Genomic DNA, 21770 nt, shown 5'->3' with positions numbered 1-21770 from the left:
CACATTATATGTTGTAGTGTAATCAGCAGTGAGTAATGACTTAAGAAAAATAACGATGAGGAAGTGAAACAAAATTGTTAGGTTAAGAAATGGCTTTGTTTCAGGAGGATTATTTACATAAATGCCTGGTACTAATACAATATGACTGAATTGAATTTGTCATACTTTGAGACTTATACCTCTCCTTTATTTGTGCTTATTTTCCATTAGAATAAAAGGTATGCAATGTTAAATACTTAAAACATTTTTTTATATTTACATGTTCACAAAAAATATGCTGCCATTATGCGTGAATTGTAATAATGAGTTTCAGAAAGACAGCGATAGTAGGTAGGTTTGTGGGATTGAAAAATTAGCATACCATGTTCTGAAATACATAATAGGATACTAATGAAGTTTTCTACACAGGGTTCAAGGTGGAAATTGTACTGAGAGAAAGCGTCAAGAACTGCGAGGGAAGAATTGTTTGAAAATTGGTTTTGCAAAGTGCAAATAAATAAAAATAAATAAATAACTTAGTCATTGTGGTTATGTTTTGCTCGTACACAGCAGCTTAGTTGTTGTTGTTTTCCTTACAGCACCGCCAATGACCCAGCAGAAAGTGCAGATTCTTAAAGGGCCTGATGGAAAGATACAAGTGCGGGGCCTGCTTCCAGGTAAGTGTCCAGCTTGTCTGTCTGTCACATGTTCTTTTTCCCAGCATTGTCCACGGACATAATCAATCCCTCCCTCTTATTTAGCCATAAGTAAAGGTCATGCCTCCGTAATGGCTGCTACAGATACAGCAAACTCTTAACTATCCTGGCCCCGGATTATCCGGTTTTCGGGTTATCCGTGCTTAAATTTAGTTCACAATGTGTTTTCTTGGGAATATGTAGATATTCTCAGACAACAGAGGGTAATACAGTACCTGTCTTCGTTCATGTCGGTTATGTACTTGAAAATAAATCCTTATCCTTATTATGTCTTAACTCGTCGTGTGTATGTGAGCCTGTGGTACAGTCAGTCTGAGACTGTGGTATGAAGATGTGGTGTGTGTGTGGTGTTCCAGGCCAGCAGCTGGTCCAGATGCCAGACGGGAAGCTGCACGTGTTCAATGCCGCTCAGGTGCAGGCCGCTCAGGCACAGCCAGTAAGGATCTCGCGTGCCACGAGGCTCTGAACTCCTAGTTTCAGTTGCATGAGCAGCGTGCTTTTGTTTATATGCCATAGGTCGTAGAGATTGTGGGAGTAGAATAGTGGCCCACATTACAATTGAACGAGAACTTTTGCATTGTAGTGGTCTTTATTATGAGTTGTTATTGCAATGCAATATTTTTTTGTAATATTCTTAACCATTTTGTTTATAATCATCTCATTCTTGTTATTACCGTGTTTTCTCGCATAATCGTCACACATTTTATTCTAAAATCAAGTTTGAAAAGTAGGGGTGCGACGATTATTCTGAAAAAAAAAAATTGTTAGGTAAAGTTATTCATAAAAACAAAACCTGTTCATGGAAAATACTTTTATTTAAAAAAAGGTGGAGTATACAAGAGACGCCAAACAATTTATATTTATAATTCATTAAACAAAAACCTTTCTTCAACTTTATGTAGAAAAACAAAATCTGTGACACGAACGCAAGCGACTCGAATCTGTGACGTAAACTAATGCGTAACTACCGCAAAAGAATGCGGGCTATCAAATGTAGTTCACTCGACAGAGAGAGCGCATTGCATGCAATCGGCGAGATATCAATATTCTACTACGTGTGCGCGCTCTATACGGGAAGCAACATAACCAAACATGAATGATGCCAACTAGCGCTGACTATATGTTTACAAGTGGTACACCGTGCCGACTCAGACAATCAGATAAAGGAAATAACTTTTAAAAATGTCTTTAAAAGAAAATTTACACGTCAGACAACTTCGTATTTCCGTTAATTAAATAAGTAAGTGGTAGTTTCCGAATAAATATTAGATTTATACTTTAAAATACATAATTTTATACGGAAAAGATACCTACGCAAAGCGCTCGGCATCTAATTGCGGGACCAAAAACATCATTCGACGTTTACGCGAGAAATTTTTTATCCCAATTTTGATGGCCAAAAATATAGGTGTGACGATCATGCAAGTGCGACTATAGGGTAGATTTCCTGAGGTTTTTATTATATTCATTGGTTTCCGTACATATTTGTAACGTGCTGCCATGTGACCCGGTGCCGGCGGTGGTGTCGGTGCAGGCTGTCGCGAAGGCGGCGCTGCCCGTGGGCAAGCCCGTGGCGGTGCGGACGACAGTGGCCAGTGCAGTCCCGAGCCTGGCCGTCAGCCAGCCGGCCCAAGCACAGCCCCAGGCCCTGGCCGCCAAGACGCCTCCCAGCAGCCCGGTCAAGTCGATGGCCGCTGCACCCGTCATGTCCCCGGTCAAGACCCTGGCTCTGGCCCAGCCGGGGGCCAAGCCCCAGGCGCAGGTGCCCCAGGTAACTGCACTGCCGGTCCTGCCACCTTGCCAACAGACGTGTAACTGCAAATATTATATTCCTTCAAGATATAGAATACACAACGTTAGCCAGCACTAACGTTTAGCACTAGTGTTCTGGCACATTAATTTTTTTTTCTCCAATAAATACTGTTTGAATAATCTACATCTATTGTATAACAACGATTGTAAACAAAAACAAACATAAAGTTAAAAGTAATCCTTTTAACATGTTAATACTTCACACATGGGATAAGTTTTTAAAACTTTTTTTTTTTTTGCATTTATTGAATTTTAGAAAACAAACATTATAAGCAAGAAATGCATGATTTGTGAAACATTATGTATGCAGGAAATAAAAAAATTTTCCTTATGGGAAAAACGTTGGGACTTCAAAAAATATGACGTTATAAGCAATAAAACACTAGGTACTGGCGTATATCTGCTCAGTCGCGGCAGAACGTCTCCTCGGCAAGAGCAGGGTGTTGATGGGGTCAGCTGCATGTTGCAGACGGTGATGATCCGGCAGCAGATAGGGGGCACGCCCGTGCTGCAGAAGGTGGCCGCTCCGGGCACGGTGGTGGTGAGCGGCAACCAGGTGTTTGCCCCGGGCCAGATTGTCGTCAGCGGCAACCAGGTGCTGGGCACCTCTACCCAGGTCAGTACATCAGTCCGGCCTTTAATCAGCATTTCTCGTTTTTAAAGTATTCATTTTTATATCCATTCAAACATTACCTTTATTGAAAATTCATTTTGAAGTACTTTCATTATTTGTATTAAAATTGTATTTTCAGGTATTTTTTAAGGAGACTTCACTGTACATTTATGAAGAATGTTTTCATTATGACCTGTCTATTCAATGTAAATGGCAAAGTCGCAAGAGAAAGAAGAATGTTTGTGCGGATTCATGTTCATGCTGTATTGAGGACCAACGTCAGGTCCCCTGCCTCACCTGTCACCCATGGAGCCCTCTGCCTTGCGAGGTCCTCTCGCGACGACCCGGGGGAGTCCTGCCGAGTGGTCGGGTCTCGGTCGGAGTGCCACGGGCGTGTGCGCTTGGCGCAGGTGATGACGGCGGGCGGGCTGCTGAACGCGGGCCAGCTGGTGGTGAGCAGCGGCAGTCTGGCGGCCCAGCTGGCGAGCGGCAAGGCGCAGCTGGCGACCATCGGGGGCCAGCAGGTGCTGATCCGCACCTCCATCCCGGGCACCCCGCTGCTGGGCGCCGCCGGCCTGCCGCCCCTCTCCGCGACCACCGGCAGCCTCCTCATCAAGACGTCCGGGGCGCTGCAGCAGCCGCAAGCCGCCTTGCAGGTCTGCATTCAGTTTACATGTCGTGTTGGGTGGTGAAGAGAAGCAAGTGTTCAGAGCAAAGTCAGCTAACAGGCAATAGTGGCACAAAAGTGTGTACTTCATATGTGTCATGATGGTTTTTTGAATAACGGTCGTACCATTTGCATAATAGCCTACAGTACTCGCCTACAGTATTTTAATATACAAAAAAAAGTATTTTCCATTCGAGGTATGCGGTAGCAATCATCTACGCCTGCTGAAAAAACTCCCATAGTGATTAAAATAAAAGGTTTTTTTTTCTCTCTCGTTTAATCATGGTAAACATGTTATTATTCAGAGTTAACCCATACATATAATTTGTTGTAAGAATCACTTTTTTCTTTCATTTGTCCATAATTTTTCTTAAAGAGGACTTATGATTTAATCTTTGGGGATATTTGAATTGTGTTAACAGATATTTTTAAATGTTGTCAGGTGCCGGTGAAGCAGATAAGGCCAGCTACCACCAATAACGGGTTGAGCACTCCTCAGTCGACTGTCATCGTCACTCCGACAACGAAAACAGTACAGCAAACAGTTGCAGTGACAGCTGCCCAGCCGAATGCAATCATGCAGGTGTGTTTTGTCTTAGATTTAGTGATGTCGACTTTCATTCACATTTCGAGATCATTTATTTTTATGTAATCTTGTATTTGGAATTGCCATGCAATTTATGTACGTATTCAACCATTCAGTACATTTATGCATGACTTTCCTTGGAGCATTATATATGTGTGTGTGTTTATGTATATGTGTGTGTTTATGTATTTGTGTGTGTTTATGTATATGTGTTGTGTTTATGTATATGTGTTGTGTTTATGTATATGTGTGTGTGTTTAAGTATATGTGTGTGTATGTATATGAGTGTGTTTATGTATATGTATGTGTTTACTAAATTTCAAATATATTTTTAATAGTATTTGAATGTGATTTATAAATGATTTAAGAATGGGGATGACTGTCTCAGTCACAAGGTGAGGAGATGCATGGTTGGTTGTCTGCAGCAGGCACCGGCGGCCGGGGCAGAGCCCGACCCGCAGACCACGGAGCAGGCGCTGCTGGCGGGCCAGCCCCCGGGCACGGTCATCAAGTGCGTGACGGCGCAGGTGATCCAGACGGCCCAGGGCCCCCGCATCGTGCTGCAGGGCCTGCAGGGGGCAGAGTTCACGCAGCAGCAGCTGGCCGTGGTGCAGCAGCAGGTCAAGCAGCAGCTGCTCAAGGGTGAGGTCACTCAAGATATCCCAGTGGGTCTGTTTACGAAAAGCATTTAACAGTTCATTGAGGGCCAAAAAGTACTTTTGTTTTCGTATTAAATTTTTAAACTGTATTTTTAGAAGAGTTAAAATGGCTAAAATGCATAATTTCAGAGTAATTTTTAGGCGTAAAACAACCAGTACAGATTCTTGAAAGCACTTGAGGGACTTTCATTACACCTTTATCTTCATTTCTCGGCCATATAATCTTACGGTCACCGCTCAAATTTCACAGTTATTCTGTGACGACGGGAAGACTGCGCGCTAGTTCAGAGCCTTGCGCTTAGAGGCTATACCGAGCTAGAACCACCAGCGAACGTTGCGCTTATCATCCTGCCTCACTAACACACATACACCTCTGACGAGACGGGCCCCTTAAGTACTCCCGAACCAATCTCACCCTTGGTTACCAGGGTGTCCACTGGTCCCGAAAGTTGCATTAGTGTCCGGAAATAAACATTTGGTTTTTCGATGCTTTACTTTAATTTTTAGTTGCATGTTAATAAGTCTAAATTTCTTAGCACCCTTAGAAACTTAAAAAAAGGCACATTATTTAAATCATTTTGATTTGATACAATTCTTTGGATGTGCGCCATTGCAGTTTTGCATTGTTAGTCATGGACAAAATTGAAGAAATGCAAAATAAGAAACCCCGGACAACAGAAAACAGATGGATTTATTGATGAAACTAAACAGGTGCGTGGCATGTTCAGAAAGTAAGTGTACTAGATTTTTAATTTTTAATTTTTTTTTTTAAAGTGTTTTTGAAAAATATTACAGGATATTGTTGACACACGTGTTGATTATTTTTTCAAGTTATCGCCTTTCCGTTTAGTGCATGTGGTGAGCTGTGGCACAAGATTTTTATCGCCCTCTTCGAAGAACTGTCCCGTCGCTCCTTCCCCCACTTCAGAACCTCTTTCTGCATCTGCTCGTTGGTTGAAGATTTAGTTCCACCCATATGTGCCTGCAGGGAGGTGGAAAGATAATAATCTGAAGGTGCCAAGTCAGGGGAATTCAAGGGGTGGTTCAAAACATTCCAACCAGTTGAGCTCAAGAGCACTTTAGTGGCCAATGCTGTGCAACAAGCATACTCCTGTCCTCATAATTTCCCACATTTTGTTATGAATGTTCCTTTTGAGTTTTTTTGGGTCTCACAATTTCGTTGTGCATTGATGGTCTTCCCTGAGGCAGAAATTAAACTCAAATGGTGCCTTTTCGGTCCCAAAACACTGAGGCGATAATTATTTTTGCCCAAAATTGTGGTTTTGAATTTTTTGGCAGGTGAGGAATTGGTGTGACTCACTGTGACGACTATGTTTTTGTCTCGGGCGTTTAATAAGCCACCTACATATCCTCTAGTCACAATAGAGCTCGGTAAATCCTCACCTTTCGATTCAAAGTTGCTCAAGAACTCGCGGGTGCTACTGGCCCGATTTTTCTTGTTCTACTTTTGTCAGCTGTTTTGAGACCTATCTTGCGCACAGTTTCCGGTATACCAGCTTTCTTTGAGTGCCTGTCTCGTATCACATTTTCAATGACAGCAATTCCAAATTTGAAGTTGAATGTTTGTGTCTGCTGGCAGCCCAAGCGACAACAGGGAAGCAGGGAGTGCTGGGCCCGACAAAGATCTACCTGGCGGTGCAGCCACCACAGCCACCGGCGTCAGTCGCCCCGCAGCAGTCTGAGCCGCCCCCACTGCTGCCAACCTCGCCCCAGCTGCCACAGGAGCGCATGACCTCCCCCTCGTCACGACCGGGCCAGCCCAAGGTCGTCGTGCAGCCAGCGGCCGGGCTGCACGAGACGGCGGCTGTGCAGGTGATTACACCCTCCTTACCTTTTTAATACTGTGCAAACATAATGCGACCCCTAACTTTTTGATTATGTATAAACTGTAAATAATATTTGAAAATTAAAAAGTATGCAATTTTTTTTTTCAGTTATTTTATTACACCAGTTTTTCAAGTGCTATATGCTTGAAGAACTAATTTAATAAAATAACTGAAAAAAGGGGGTTGTCTGTAAGGTCGGTTTACGGACAGGTTGCTGATAGTACCCTGGTGTTTCTTGTTGGGCCGACAGTCTGCGGGGAACCCGGTCAGCGGAGCGGTGGCAAACAGCCAGCAGCAGGTCGTGGTGAACGGTGTTCAGAGTGCCGACAGTCCAGAGAAGGACGGCGGGCTTGCCACCTTGGCAGGGATGACGACGGAGCAGCAGGCGAACGCTGCCAACCTGCTCATGCTGGCTGGGAACAAGCAGCTGATTGGTGGCAACAAGTTCATCATCACCCCCGACTACATCCAGCAGAGTGAGTGGTTGTGGCGTTTGGAATCGAGGAGAGTGTGATGGTTCTGGCAGTCTGGGACCTCGTGGTCGGGTTACAAGGCGAGGGTTGTATTCGTCGTCTGCTTCAAACTTATAGTAGTAGTGGTTATTTATAAAATTCTAATGCCCTCCAACTTTTTTTTTTTATCTAATAGTGTGATGATTGGGGGATATTAAAATTTCAAAAGAATATATTTTAAATACTAAAGACATCTTGGATTGACAAATGTGCTGACTACCACTATTACAAAGCTATACAAGTATACTTATAGTGCTAGCTTACAAGCTTTTTACTGTGTTGTATTCCTTTATACTTAGTAATGCACAGTGCAAAAATGACATCGTTCATGCCAAAACATTGAGGAACTACGTTTAGTATGGATAGGTAGGGGCCTGTTCTTTTCGCGATCGCGATTAAACGACGATAAACGCGAAATCACCGTTAAATACAGTTTTTACGCGAAATCTCCATAACACAGCGTTTTTACACGAAATTTTGTATTAAAACGCGAAATCGCAGTGTTTTTACGCGAAATTTAAATACTGGATAAAAGACTTGTCTGGTCAATGGTAAACAAACACCGCAACATGGCCGCCAAACATTAATCATAAATGAACTAAAGCAAACAAAAGCTTACACACGCTCACGTTATAATGTTAAACCCAAAAATATACTGTTAAAATACGCAAAACTACGGCGTTTATTTTCCTTTCCGGCATAATGTTTGGATAGATAAGACAAACAGGCGAAGTTTTAAAGCGTACACACATCACACACCGCTCGGGGCACTGACGTCAGCTTGGAACAGCGACACCGGATAGATACGAAAGCAAGCAGATGATTGGGCGAACGGTGTTTGGAATAGCCTTACGTGAGTGGCCATATCACATCAGCTGGGGGCGCTGGCATATAGTTGGAACAGCGTCGTAGTATCAAGCAGATTATCGGGCGAACCAGGCACAAGCATTTTAAATCGCGCCATAAAGCGGAAAAATGTAAACAAACATTAATTTTCGAATGGTGTGACGATGATGATTAGTTGGCCAACAGTTTTTATAGATTTTGTTAGGACGTAACCACAACGCGGAAATACTATAACGCCGAATGTCAAAATTGACCACAACGCCGAAATAACAACTGAATGAATTTGTGTGCGTTTCTTAAATGTACCTTAACGCCGAAATACCACAATCAAACCTTACCTTACCTAACCTGATCTAACCAAACCTAACCTAATCTAACCTAACTTAACCTAACCTAACCTAACCTAACCTAACCTAACCTAGTCTAACCTAACCCAACCTTTGTGGCAGCTCTGTAATGACATTTTTCGGCGTTGTGGTACACAGCAGTTTTCTAGCTGTCGTCGGTGTGATCAATTTGGCATTTCGGAGTTGTGATGCGTCCTCGATTTTGTTAAAGGGATTAATAGTTTTCCAAATTAGTTTATGGGAACAAACTAATAATCAGTGTCTAAATCAAAAGTATTGTCATATAAATATATGTAACCTATTTGTTTAGGGTATTCAGTAATGAGTAGGTACAAGTAAAATTATTTTACTTAAATAATTTCAGATATATTTACGGTAACACACACTTTTTTTTTTTTTTTTTTTTTTTTTAGTTTTTAGCACCGCTTTTGTGTTTTTAAGTGAATTTTAGCACCGCTTTTGTGTTTTAAAAGTGAATTTTAACACCGCTTTTGGTAATTTTTATGACGAAATCTGAAAATTTTATTTACCACTTTCAGGGGGCCCTATGGATAGGTCATTGGCCAGGTTCACCGGGTTTTAAGGTTCGAGCAGGAGGCCTGGATGATTGATTTCATTACCTTTAATACTGAGCATTGCGCCCAGGCTGTGAATCCCTCGATAGCGCTCCCTAGCTTCTGAAAAATGAACCAAGATGGCCGCCTGTGATGTTACCAGCAGACGACGACAACTCTCACCTGGTGGCCCGACCACGTGGTGCCACACTGCCAGAACAAAGATGGCGCCCGTTTGTTCACGCTGTACCAGAACCATCACGTTCTCCCTACTTGGTGTGTGGCTGGAGACAGGACGGGTGGGGTCTGACTGTTGGTTGTGGGCTGTGCAGCTATAAAGAGCGCCCTGAAGCAGGACAACTTGAACCCGGAGATAGAGGAGAAGCTGATCCAGCTGCAGCGCTACCAGGAGAAGCAGATGCGGCAGGAGGCGACGCCCACCAGCACGGTGGTCACCACGACCGCTGCCCTCGCCACGCTGGCCCGCCCCGTGCAGGCCAAGAAGAGGCCCCTGCCCTCCCCCGGTCTGGCGTCCCTGGTGCAGGCTGCCGAGCGCGACGACTGGGACACCCCGAAGCAGCGCAAGGTGGCCCGCCTCGACATCAAGGACACCCGGTCAGTCTCCCCCCTCCCTGGTACTGGAGGAATACTTGTCATCAGTGGTGTAATGACTATAATTGTGGTCTTTGGTTTTTGGCGATCCCTGTTTTGAATTTTCTGGTTTTCCTTTTTTTACCACTAGAGCTTTTTTGTTTGGTTCCGACTCAGTTTGCTTCCGACTCTTCAATCCATCTTTTAATGCATCTGCTACCCTTAAACCTGTTGGATCGCGAGCTGATTATTCCGCAACCGTGGCTCTCATGCGGCTATGGCCAACTCAGCTTCCTGCCGGCCCCAGTGACTAGTAAATGTGTAACCGTACGAATGCCTGCGAGCATGAATCTGTAAAATGTAAACTAAACTTTTAAAGGTTTTGTGGTCTATAAAAGTTTGAAAATAAGATATCCTTAAACGCTACAAACGGGCAAACATATTATGCGGGAATGTAAGGGGCGAAAAACTGTCGAGCCTAGCTCCAGTGAGGAGTGCGAACTGTGGAACTTCGCAGACATTATGTGACTTGACAAAACATTCTTAAGTGCCAGTGATTCGTGCTTAATGTAAATACAGTGAAACCTCTATTTAACAAATCTCAAGGGACCAAAATTTGTTGTGTTTGTTGTTAAGGGGTGTTGGATTTGTAAATAGTGCTTACCCTAGATTTATGTTAACTAATTCAAGTGTTGGACGCTTCAAAATTCAAATATGGCGCCATTTCGCTGCCATTAACTCAAGCGATCCTGGTGGCCATCAGGAAAGACTCAGTGGTTCGTCTGGTACCGGCGTCATCGGACGTCCGGCTATCGTTTTTGACTTTCATGTTATCTGGTAACAGTTTCAGTACGAAACATTTGGTCCTCCGGGCCGGATCAATCCGCTAACCGCGATTACTGAGCTATCGGGCTCAGTTCTAGTTACGTGGAGAGATTCGGAGTGTTTGTTTGCGTCGTTCATTGTACCGAGTCTCCTTTGTCCGTCGTTGCCCCGCCATAAAAACGTGAACGGGTTATCATCTTAATGTGCTATTAGCTTCCCGTGGAAGGGAAGATAACAACTGAGTGCGTAAGGGAAGATAAGAACTGAGTGCGTAAGGGAAGATAAAAATTGCCTTTATCACACTGACGGTGTTGGTGCTGACGAAGCCTTTTGTGTCGTGCCGCACTATTATTTCTTATCTTTCCACGGTAACCAGATACTGATAATGACCGGTCTGCTATAAGATTGCGTGTTTTCTAAGACTGGCGGTGAAATATGACTTTGAATTATTAAGTAGACCGTTAACATAGATTTTGCCAAGTCTTTGTTCGGCATTACTACACATATCGATACAAAATCGATTCGCAGGACATTGAAAATCGATTATTTGAACACTACTCGGTTTAGAATCGATTTTAGTTATAAAATCGATTTTATAAACACCACTCGGTTCAGAATCGATTTTTTGCTGAAAAATCGTTTACATTTAAATTTTTAGTTGGTGCTTCCATTTTTGACTGAGTGTACTTAAGTAGAATAAACACAACCATGACTGACAGTGTTTCAGCTCTGGAGCGACGTCTGGAGCGTGCCGAAAACCGATTACAGCGTGCCGCGGATCTGGCCAAAAGGGTTACTACAGACACTTCCAAGCAGTCATTATTCTTTGCAACCTGTCGGGACTTATCTCAGCTTCGTAATGGGTTTGAAGATGACCATTTGGCTTATGAATTGGCATGCAAGGAGCAAGTTGATTTTGATGACACAAGGCATACAAGTAGGCTAAATCACTTCGACGATCTTTATTATGAAGTTAATGCAATCTGGGACACATTAGTGCAGGATTCTAAGAACCGGAACAAGGAAACACGTAATCAATGTGCAGCTGGGTCGTCACCCCGTCTGCCAGCTATTGATTTACCCCACTTTCAGGGTAATCCAACAGAATGGCTCAGCTTCTCAAATCTGTTTGAGGCTCTAGTTGTAGACAACAGAAGTCTCACCAATGTAGAGAGACTATCTTACCTAAAGTCATCTTTGTCTGGTGACGCGTTGGCAGTAATTCAGGCATTACCCTTGACTGATTCGAACTATAGTATTGCTTGGGAACTACTGTCTAAGAGGTACAGTAACAAGCGCTTGATTGTTTCATTGCACATTGAAGCAATTATGCAAATACCATCTGTGTCATTAGAGGCCCCAGCATCAGTGAATAAGATGATGTCTCTTCTGGCAGAGCACATTGCGGCATTACGAGTGCTGGATGTCAATGTTGAAAAATGGGACCCGCTGTTGCTGCATATCATTGAAGCTAAGCTGGATAAGGTTTTGCGTAACCAGTGGGAGCTGTTTATTAATGACAAGGGAGCAGAGTTACCCAAGCTTACCGAGTTTTTGTTATTTTTAGAGGGTTATCGCCGTGCAGCTGAGTCACAGCTAGTGACGTCTGGGAAAACCTTTAAGAGCAAGTCGTCTACTTATTCTAAGCCAGCTTCTAGATATGTGCAACATCAGTCGTTCGCAGGAAACACTGTTTCCAAGTCAGTGAAGTGTGTCATATGCAGTGGACCTCACGAAATCTACCAGTGCCCCAAGTTCCTTGAGTCATCCCCAAAGGAAAGGTATCAGATGGTGAGGTCAGGAAACCTCTGTTTGAACTGCTTGCGAACGTCTCATCATGCAAGTGCATGCCTTTCGTCTTCTCATTGTCGGTCTTGTGACTCTCGACATCACACACTACTTCATTTTAGTGACATGCGACCACAGTCACCAGACCATGATGGTGTGAATGCGTTGTGTGCTTCAACTCCTGGACAATATTTGGCTGCATCCGAACTGCATAATCAAGATAGTCCATCTACGATTTTGCTGTCCACTGCACTCATAGAAATTCCAGTCAGCTCTGGCAGGACTCACACAGTTCGAGCACTCTTGGACTCTGCCAGCCAATCCAGCTTCATGACAGAAGGTTGTGTGAAGAGGCTAGGCTTAATACGTCGAAAGGCAGCTCTGCCAGTCTACGGTGTTTCCCAGGTACCAGTGCATGTCGCTAGGGGAGTAGTTGACTGTTTAGTGAAACCAGTTGGTCAGGAGGGTCCGCGATTGTCACTCACTGCCTTCATTTTGCCTAAGATCACTGGCTCACTGCCTACAACACAACTGAACCCTCATTCATGGGATCATCTTTCCCATTTGCAACTAGCTGACCCTCACTATGCACAGCCTGGGCCTATTGATGTGCTAATTGGGGCAGATCTGTTTCCCTATGTGCTGAGCGGACGCACACTAAGTCTCAGTACCCAGGTCCCTGTAGCGATTGACACTGTCTTTGGATGGGTAGTGATGGGGAGAGTACCCACATCTGCAGTATCGCTCAGTTGTGTATCACTTCATTCTATTACACCAACACTTGACGACACAGTTCGGCAGTTTTGGGAGGTGGAAGAGGTTATTGTACCCCCAAAGCCTTCCTCTGAGGACATTCGATGTGAACAGATCTTTCTCGAGACTTGCAGAAGAGATGAGAATGGTAGATATAGTGTTGCCTTACCTTTCAAGGAGCCTTCACCTCATTTTGAGGAATCACGTGTTCAAGCACTAAAACGTTTTCACTACCTTGAACGCAAGATGAACAAAAACCCTCATTTTAAGGCATCCTATGTAGAATTTATGTCAGATTACATTGACCAGGGTCATATGTCAATGGTTCAAGAACCCCAGTTGACTACACCGTCGTTTTATATTCCGCATCACGGAGTTTCGAAACCAGACAGTAGTACAACAAAGTTACGTGTGGTCTTTGATGCATCGGCCAAGGACAGCAAAGGAACTTCTCTGAATGATCAATTACTTACGGGACCCAAACTGCAGAGAGACATAGCTGACATTCTTCTCTCATTTCGAGATCATGCAGTTGCATTTACTGCTGACATACGACAGATGTACCGTCAGATTCTAGTTCAAGAGGAATTCCGCGACTGTCAACGAATTCTGTGGCGACCATCTGATGATGGTCCAGTTTGTGAGTACAGGCTCAACACTGTTACCTATGGCGTGTCATCTGCACCCTACCTTGCTATCCGCACACTCCATCAACTGGCTGCAGATGAGAAAGATAGATTCCCTCGGGCATCATCAGTCCTCCTAAAAGACACGTATGTTGATGATGTTGTAACTGGAGCACCCAATGCACGTGATGCTATCTCATTGCAAAGAGAGTTAATTGACCTCCTCAAGGCTGGTGGTTTTCAGTTGCGAAAATTTGCCAGTAATGATTTATCTCTGCTCTCTTGGCTTTCCGAAGACTTGGTGCAGGGCAGCAAGGCTCTCCCCTTGGACAACACTTGTGGACTTCCCACCGTCAAAATATTGGGTCTGCAGTGGCAATCTGAAGTGGATGCATTCGCTTACAATGTTCAACCTACTTCCTCGACAGCTACGAAGCGGAGCATACTGTCCGACTTGGCGCGAATATTTGACCCTCTAGGTTGGCTGTCACCTGTGGTCCTGCTTGCAAAATGCCTCATTCAGCACTTGTGGATTCGATGCATAGATTGGGATGACCCTCCTCCTGCCGACATCCTTGCAACGTGGCAGCGGTTCCAGCGAGAGCTTCCTAGTCTGGCTAGCATCACTATTTCAAGATTTGTCCCAGTGACCCAAAGAGAACTCTTACTAGAGATCCATGGATTCTCTGATAGTTCGGAGCAAGGTTATGCGGCAGTTGTTTATCTCAGAGCCACTTCACCTGATGGCTCAGTATCTGTATACCTTCTGGTTGGAAGGTCAAAGGTAGCCCCAATTAAAAGAGTGTCATTGCCTCGCCTGGAACTCTGTGGTGCTTTGCTGCTTGCTCGCACAATGCATAGAATCTTGCAAAATTATGGACCTCATGTGAACCTAGACCAAATATTTGCCTGGACGGACTCTACAGTTGTCCTCCACTGGATCCGTGGATCACCTCATAAATGGAAAACTTTTGTTGCAAATCGTGTCGGCCAAATCCATGACCTTGTCCCAGCAAAGCACTGGAATCATGTGTTGTCAGACAGCAACCCGGCTGATTGTGCCTCTAGGGGCTTGTTTCCAAGTGAGATAGCTGACCACTCGCTGTGGTGGACCGGTCCATCATGGCTGTATAAGCCACCAGAGGAATGGCCACAACTCACCGGCTTGATGGACAGCATGGACGAAACAGTGATGGAACAACGGATCTTTACCTTGCATAGTGTCAACCCTCTGGCAGACACTACGCTGCTGGAAAGGTTCTCATCTTTAAGCAAGGTCAAACGCATTACGGCCTATTGTCTCCGCTTTGTGCAACGTTTGCGCTTCAAGAAACTTCCCCCCCGTAGTCCACCAGATGCTAATGAGCTTAAAGATGCCATGATGGTATGGGTTCGTTTAGCCCAGGCTTCAGCATTCGCATCTGATATCAAAGCTCTGCAAGCTAACCAACCATATCGGGGTCCACTCTTCAAGCTGTCTCCCTTCTTGGATCCTGCTGGCATTCTCAGGGTGGGCGGACGTTTGGAACTATCAGACTTGGCTTACAACCAACGACATCCAATTCTACTGCCCAAACACCACAGATTGACAGACCTTGTAATTGACCACCTTCACATCCATCTGATGCACTGTGGTCCCACCATACTACAGTCTGCTGTGCAACGTGACTTCTGGATTGTAGGTGCTCGGGGCCTCATTCGTCAACGGCTGAAGAAGTGTACTTTATGCTTTCGAGTTCGCCCTGTGCCTCGAAACCCACCCATGGGTAATCTTCCAGTCGATCGTGTCACACAAGCCAAGCCATTTCTCAAGACAGGAGTCGACTATGCTGGACCCTTTAAAATCACCATGTCCCGACTGCGGAAGGCCCGCATCCAGGATGCCTACTTGTGCCTGTTTGTATGCTTTGCCACCAAGGCAATCCACTTGGAGCTGGCCTCTGATCTGACGACAGATGCTTTCATAGCTGCCTTTCGCCGTTTCTTGTCTCGTCGGGGGCGATGCTCTGACCTTCACAGCGATTGCGGGACTAACTTTGTCGGTGCCAGTCGCTTGTTGACTGGACTAAGAGCCTTCATGTCAAGCAAGGATACACATGACTCCTTTGCTCAGTCGCTGGTTGAACACCAAGTTACCTGGCATTTCAATCCCCCATCAGCACCACATTTTGGAGGCCTGTGGGAGGCAGGTGTAAAGTCTGTGAAGTCTCTCCTCATAAAGAGTGTAGGTGCTCAGGTACTCACTTATGAGGAATTATACACTCTCATGACACAAGTGGAGGCCATTCTCAACTCACGGCCTCTGTGTGCTCTCTCAAATAATCCAAACGACATGGCTGCTCTGACACCCAGTCATTTTTTAGTCTTGGGGCCTCCTGCACTAGTGCCCGAACCAGATTTGTCCCACCTCAAGCTAAATCGTTTGTCTCGATGGCAACTCATCCAGCAAGCGCATCAGTCATTCTGGAAGCGCTGGCACCAGGATTATCTACAACAGCTGCAGCAACGACCCAAGAGCCTAACTGACCAAGACATCCTCAGTGTTGGCACCTTGGTTCTCATCAAAGATCCGAATCTACCACCATTGTGCTGGAAGTTAGGCCGTATTGTGAAGACTTTTCCTGGCTCAGATGGTGTCGTGAGAGTGGCTGAGGTGAAGACCCAACAAGGCACCTTTCTACGGCCTGTGGTGAAGCTGTGCCCGTTGCCCGCCCAATAAATGTTTAAAATATGCATTTTGGTGGGCGGTATGTTGGATTTGTAAATAGTGCTTACCCTAGATTTATGTTAACTAATTCAAGTGTTGGACGCTTCAAAATTCAAATATGGCGCCATTTCGCTGCCATTAACTCAAGCGATCCTGGTGGCCATCAGGAAAGACTCAGTGGTTCGTCTGGTACCGGCGTCATCGGACGTCCGGCTATCGTTTTTGACTTTCATGTTATCTGGTAACAGTTTCAGTACGAAACAAGGGGTTTGTTAAATGGAGGTTTTGCACAATATATTTCTAGTCATCATAAAGCTTCACATAAATGGCTAGAACTGTCTTTCTGACTGTTTAATACGATATGAGGAAATAAACATGAAAAAGTTCATAGAATACACTTGTTAAATGGCCAACCATTTGATGCTTGGAAATTATCAATTCCCATCCCCAGTGCTTCCTGGTGTGCCTTTTCTTGTAAAATCGGCCCAGAGACGTTGATGTTAGATGCCGTAGCCTCCATTAGCTGTTAGGTCAGGTCAGTTACATTATAAATACTTACAACTATACAAGTAAAATTAATTGATATTATTTTTAATTTCCGTTTATTTTGAAGTATTTATAATGTAACGAACCTTACCTAATGGAAAATTTCTGTTATTTAGGCATTCACGCACACGACAAAATATAAAATGGCAACGGTCGAATGATTAAATAGGTCTTGTATTGCAAAAAAAAAGAACGGCGATATCTCCAAAAGTAATTGGAATTTATTATCTCCGCAGGCTGTAATGAAATTAAGAGGACGTAAAAGAGCATATAATGAAAGTTATTTCAGATTTTTAAAAAAAATTTTTGACGATAATCCGTACACTACATACCGTATTTACCCATGTACCACCCGCCCCCATGTATGACCCGCACCCCAAATTTTCAACATACTCTCTGGAAAAAAATTCTTTTCACTGTAATGTCTATTTACATGTGCCTGCATAAATAGGGAAAAAGAGTCTGTCATTGTAACAACAAAGAAAACTCTTTATAACTGCAGCACAGAATTTTACTAACACAAATGCATGAAATATTAAGAAAAAAAACCCAGTAATATTCATTGTCAAAATAGTAGATCAATTTTGCTAAACAACAGACGTAAATTTGGTGAAATAAATTTTAAAATGTTTGTATGCAATAACCACAATCGTCAACTGTTCAGTCCGTTGCAACATCCTGCAAATAAAAATAAAGCTCGTAGTGCCAAATAATTAAAAACAATGAGTGATGCCATAAAACCATTTTATTCAACGTAAAAAAACCCGTAGCAAAAAGGTGAGTTGTATTGATACGCATAAAATGGCGCGGGTTGTCAGTTATAGTTAACTCAGTTGTAAACAGAGCGCGCGCGTAGCAAGAAGATTGCGAGCTATCGCTATCGATCTTCGACTACGTGCGCGCGCTCTATACCGAATGATGCCAACTGGCGCTGTTTACGTTTTATAGGTGGATTACAGCGACTCCCAACACGTTACGGATAAAGTTTAATACTTTTAAAAACGTCTTGAAAACACATCAGAATACGTCGTATTACGATTATTTAAATTAGAAAGCGTTAATCTCAGAATAAACCGCGTAAATTGCGGGAAGCAGTTTTTACGCGCGTTGTAAACAACGGCAATTTATTGCATTGCATCATATGAGGTTAAAAAGGGACCGAAATAAAATGGTGCAAATATCAGGAAAAAGTAAATAACGGTAACGTAAATAAGGGGTTTCGCTGTATTGTCATTGTAATAAATGCGTCCAGCATTCGGTAATGTACTATAAATCCAATTTTTTCAGTCTTCATTGTTGTCCAAAACCTCAAATTTCGTGTATGACCCGCACCCCGACTTTTGAATGTTGTTTTTCAGAAAAAATGTGCGGGTGGTACATGGGTAAATACGGTATTTACCGTATCGGGTCCAAATCATCATTTTTACATACTTTCACACGTTTTCGATTTGTTTCTTCCAGTGAAGCGTTGTTTTCGATCTGTTCCCGGTTGGATAATATGGTCGCAAGTGTTGATGCCGGGATGTCGAAACGTTTAGCTATATCACTTTTTTTTCCACCTTCATCAACTGCATTAAAAATTTTTAATTTTATTTTAACGTCAATCTGTCGCCGCTTTTTAGGATTATGCTGGAATCACAATGCCCCGACGGCCCCGACACGACAGGCCCGACAAGTTCAATAGCCAATGAAATACAAGCTCGCCGTGACGTCAGCCCGACAAAACACGCACCCCGACGGCCCGCAAGGAATAGATTCTATTTCTAATTTCGTCGTGTCGGGGCCCGACAGAAAAGAAAACCGCAACGGAAAGGAAACAGCACAGAACTAAATTTCAAAAATATTTACCTACTTGGTAAATCTTTTTGCTGAAAAGTGAAATTTCGTTTTACGTGTGAGGAATTGAAAAATTTGTATCTTGCCTTAGTCTGTTTGTATAAACATAAACAAAACAGATATCATCGTGTTTATGGTTAAAGACGTTATTTTAGAATCCATCTTTTAATTTTTCGTTTCTTTTATATTCTTCGCACAGCTAACATCAGGAGTATTTTTCTGTCCCTCACTGACATATATTTATCTTGTTTCCTTGTAACTATAATAAACTACTCTTTGTTTTACAAATTAAATTAACCTTACTTCGTATCGCAGACGACTAAATGTTTTTTTTGCACTTCAACTGTCAATAATAAATAAAAGAGCCTACTTTGTTTTTAGCGCTTTCTATAATGCATTTTAATTGTAGTATTTAGCTTGGCACGATTTGCCGAAGGCCAAATTGAAAATCGTCGGGTTATTTTTGTCGTGGTATTGTGACCCTACGCTTTTCAATCTGTCGTGCTGAGATGCTGCACGACAGTTTGTCGGGCCTGTCGTGTCGGACCCGTCGGGGCATTGTGATTCCAGCTTTAGAATTCATTTTACAGTAATACCGTGTTGATTTCCATAACTACGTGTGGAAATAAATAAAGAACAGTGAAAACTGAAAAAACGGAAAATGTACTCCACCGTAGATAAAAATATTTGCGTGTGCACATCTTTAACCATAGAAACGCAAAATATACTAGTTCGTCTTGCCAGAGCGATGGTACGAGAGGTTTCCGCCACTAGCGCAATATGTACCCGCCATTTTGAAGTGTGGCATGTATACACGACGTGTGTTATCCATGATGCTTTGTTTATTTATTGTCTTCCGCGATGTTTCATATTATTTTTCGGTTATACACACGTATTTTTTAAGCAGTGAATGTAAAAAAATTAGTGGATGTCTTGTAGGAGATGTTTATTTTTGCGTGTTTTTCAAAAGCGGCAGTTCGTTGTAAAGGGAATTTCACTATTTCGTAACAAATAAAATTCTGTATTTAGAGGTTAAAACAGCATTGATCTTATGGCGGTTCGGCGGGACCAAAATTTTATTTCGTTGCATGGGGTTTTTCGTTAAATAGAATATTCGTTAATGTAGGTTTTACTGTATTAGTAATCAAAACTGAATTGGGCCATCCCTGACGAAGCCAGTAGTTTCTCCCCACTGTGAGCTGGGCTGTTCTAAGGGTCGGTGGTGTGGCCTGCAGGGTGTCCCCCGAGGAGCGCCCGGAGAAGGCGGTGGTGCAGCGAGCGCGGCCGACAAAGGGGCGGGAGTCCCAGGAGGAGAAGCGACGCCAGCAGGTGCAGACCAAGCTGCAGGTCCTGCTGTTCCGCCACAAGGAGCTGCTCAAGAAGGACATGATCAAGAAGAGAGCCCTGCTGGAGAAGGAGCTGCAGATCGAGATACAGGTACGGCAGCTTCGTGCTTCCTTGTTCAGCTGTATCTGCACGGTCGACTTTTATTTTTCAACTTAAATTTTTGTCTGTTAAATATAAAATAAAATAAAATAAACACTACTTGTCTATAGTTAGAAGAGAATACCAATTTTTTCGTAGGCTTTTGTTCTGCACCATGGTTTTACAAAAATTTTCTGAAGGGAGCTTATTTTATACTGGTCACCTTAACTTAAAGGGGCTGAAGAATGTTTAATTATATTTCGTAGTCACTTGTTGTCCTTGGACTGCACAATTGTTGAAATGTGGTGGTGCGTGCCCGGACAGAAGGAGCTGTCCAACGAGCTGGCGGCCAGGACGAAGGCGGAGCGCAGCAAGCAGGACGAGGTGCGGACGGGCAGCGGGAAGCGCAAGTCCGCGGCGGTCTCCGCGACGGCCCTGAACCCCATGTCCGCGGGGAGGGGCGGGGGCAGCGGGCGGGGCAAGCGCCAGCCGCGGTCCATGTCGGGCGGGCGGGCGGCCAGTCCGGGCAGCGGCGGAGCCTCCGGCCGCAAGAAGGAGAAGCTGTATTGCATCTGCAGGACGCCCTACGACCCTTCCAAGTGAGCATCTTTCCTTCCCTCGTGTTGATATGCTACAGTTAACTACAAAATTTGAGTTCATGGGAACTGACCGTGCTAAATGATGAAGTCAATGAGGTTTGTAAGTTCTAGTTGTGTTGGTTGGGCATGTACAGTGTCATTATAGTGGCTGCTGACCATCACAATGAAAATACATTAGGCGCGTTTATGATAGATCTGTACATATAGTACAAATGCTCTTATATGTTGTCTTTGTTTCACCGATAGTGACCTGTGGTTATTTGGACAACAAATGTTTTGTTTACATTAGAACACCTTTTTTCAAATATTTAAAGGACCATAAAATTTTTTTTGTAGAAATTGGGAAAGTGTCAAGTGGGAAATGTTAATAAAAATTTTTGTTTTCGTTAACTCACTGAACTCCATTAACTCAAATAGATACATACAATTTAAGTAGAGATAAAAAAAAAAAGAGAATAAAACTCTAGCTCTGTCCAACTCTCACACTCTCTCTCTGCTCAGGACAGAACCAAGTGGCCACACGTCTTATATTAATATTTAAAATATATTTGCATTACTGAAAGACATCCTCTTCTTACAGTAGTTTCTTTAATTGAAGACGACTGCTGCCGGGAACAGCGGGAAAAGGAGCGAACAGAAGGGGTCATGTCCGTGTGTGTGTGTGTTGCGCAGGTTTTACGTGGGCTGTGACCTGTGCAACAACTGGTTCCACGGGGAGTGCGTGGGCATCACGGAGGAGTCGAGCAAGTCGCTGGCCGAGTTTGTCTGCACGGAGTGCAAGCACGCCCGCGAGACACAGGAGCTCTACTGCCTCTGCAAGCAGCCCTACGACGAATCTCAGTGAGTCCAGCATTTTGATACTCAGCACGTGTCTTGTACCTACATCATCGTATCTTTCTTTTAATAAAAATACTTGAGCTTGACGAAATTTTTAAG

The 21770-nt window shown here is 43.8% G+C and overlaps 1 protein-coding gene across 5 annotated transcripts in view; it reads left to right on the top strand.

Annotated features, from left to right (window-relative positions):
- Positions 1-21770, top strand: part of LOC134532487 (nucleosome-remodeling factor subunit NURF301) — a 91515-nt gene that overhangs the window by 65864 nt on the left and 3881 nt on the right. For 4 of the 5 annotated variants that reach the window (XM_063368914.1, XM_063368913.1, XM_063368910.1 and 1 more), the window contains exons 26-38: positions 579-656; positions 1052-1131; positions 2230-2466; positions 2977-3123; positions 3531-3776; positions 4230-4370; positions 4799-5015; positions 6633-6865; positions 7130-7355; positions 9471-9753; positions 20046-20247; positions 20560-20834; positions 21507-21674. In XM_063368914.1, coding sequence (XP_063224984.1) covers positions 579-656; positions 1052-1131; positions 2230-2466; positions 2977-3123; positions 3531-3776; positions 4230-4370; positions 4799-5015; positions 6633-6865; positions 7130-7355; positions 9471-9753; positions 20046-20247; positions 20560-20834; positions 21507-21674 — 2533 coding nt within the window. The remainder of the gene's footprint in view (positions 1-578; positions 657-1051; positions 1132-2229; positions 2467-2976; positions 3124-3530; positions 3777-4229; positions 4371-4798; positions 5016-6632; positions 6866-7129; positions 7356-9470; positions 9754-20045; positions 20248-20559; positions 20835-21506; positions 21675-21770) is intronic. The other variant, XM_063368912.1, reaches the window with a different exon arrangement.

The sequence above is a fragment of the Bacillus rossius genome, chromosome 6 (assembly GCF_032445375.1).
Source record: "Bacillus rossius redtenbacheri isolate Brsri chromosome 6, Brsri_v3, whole genome shotgun sequence".
Taxonomy (NCBI): Eukaryota; Metazoa; Arthropoda; class Insecta; order Phasmatodea; family Bacillidae; genus Bacillus; species Bacillus rossius.
This window is presented reverse-complemented; position numbering and strand designations above follow the sequence as displayed.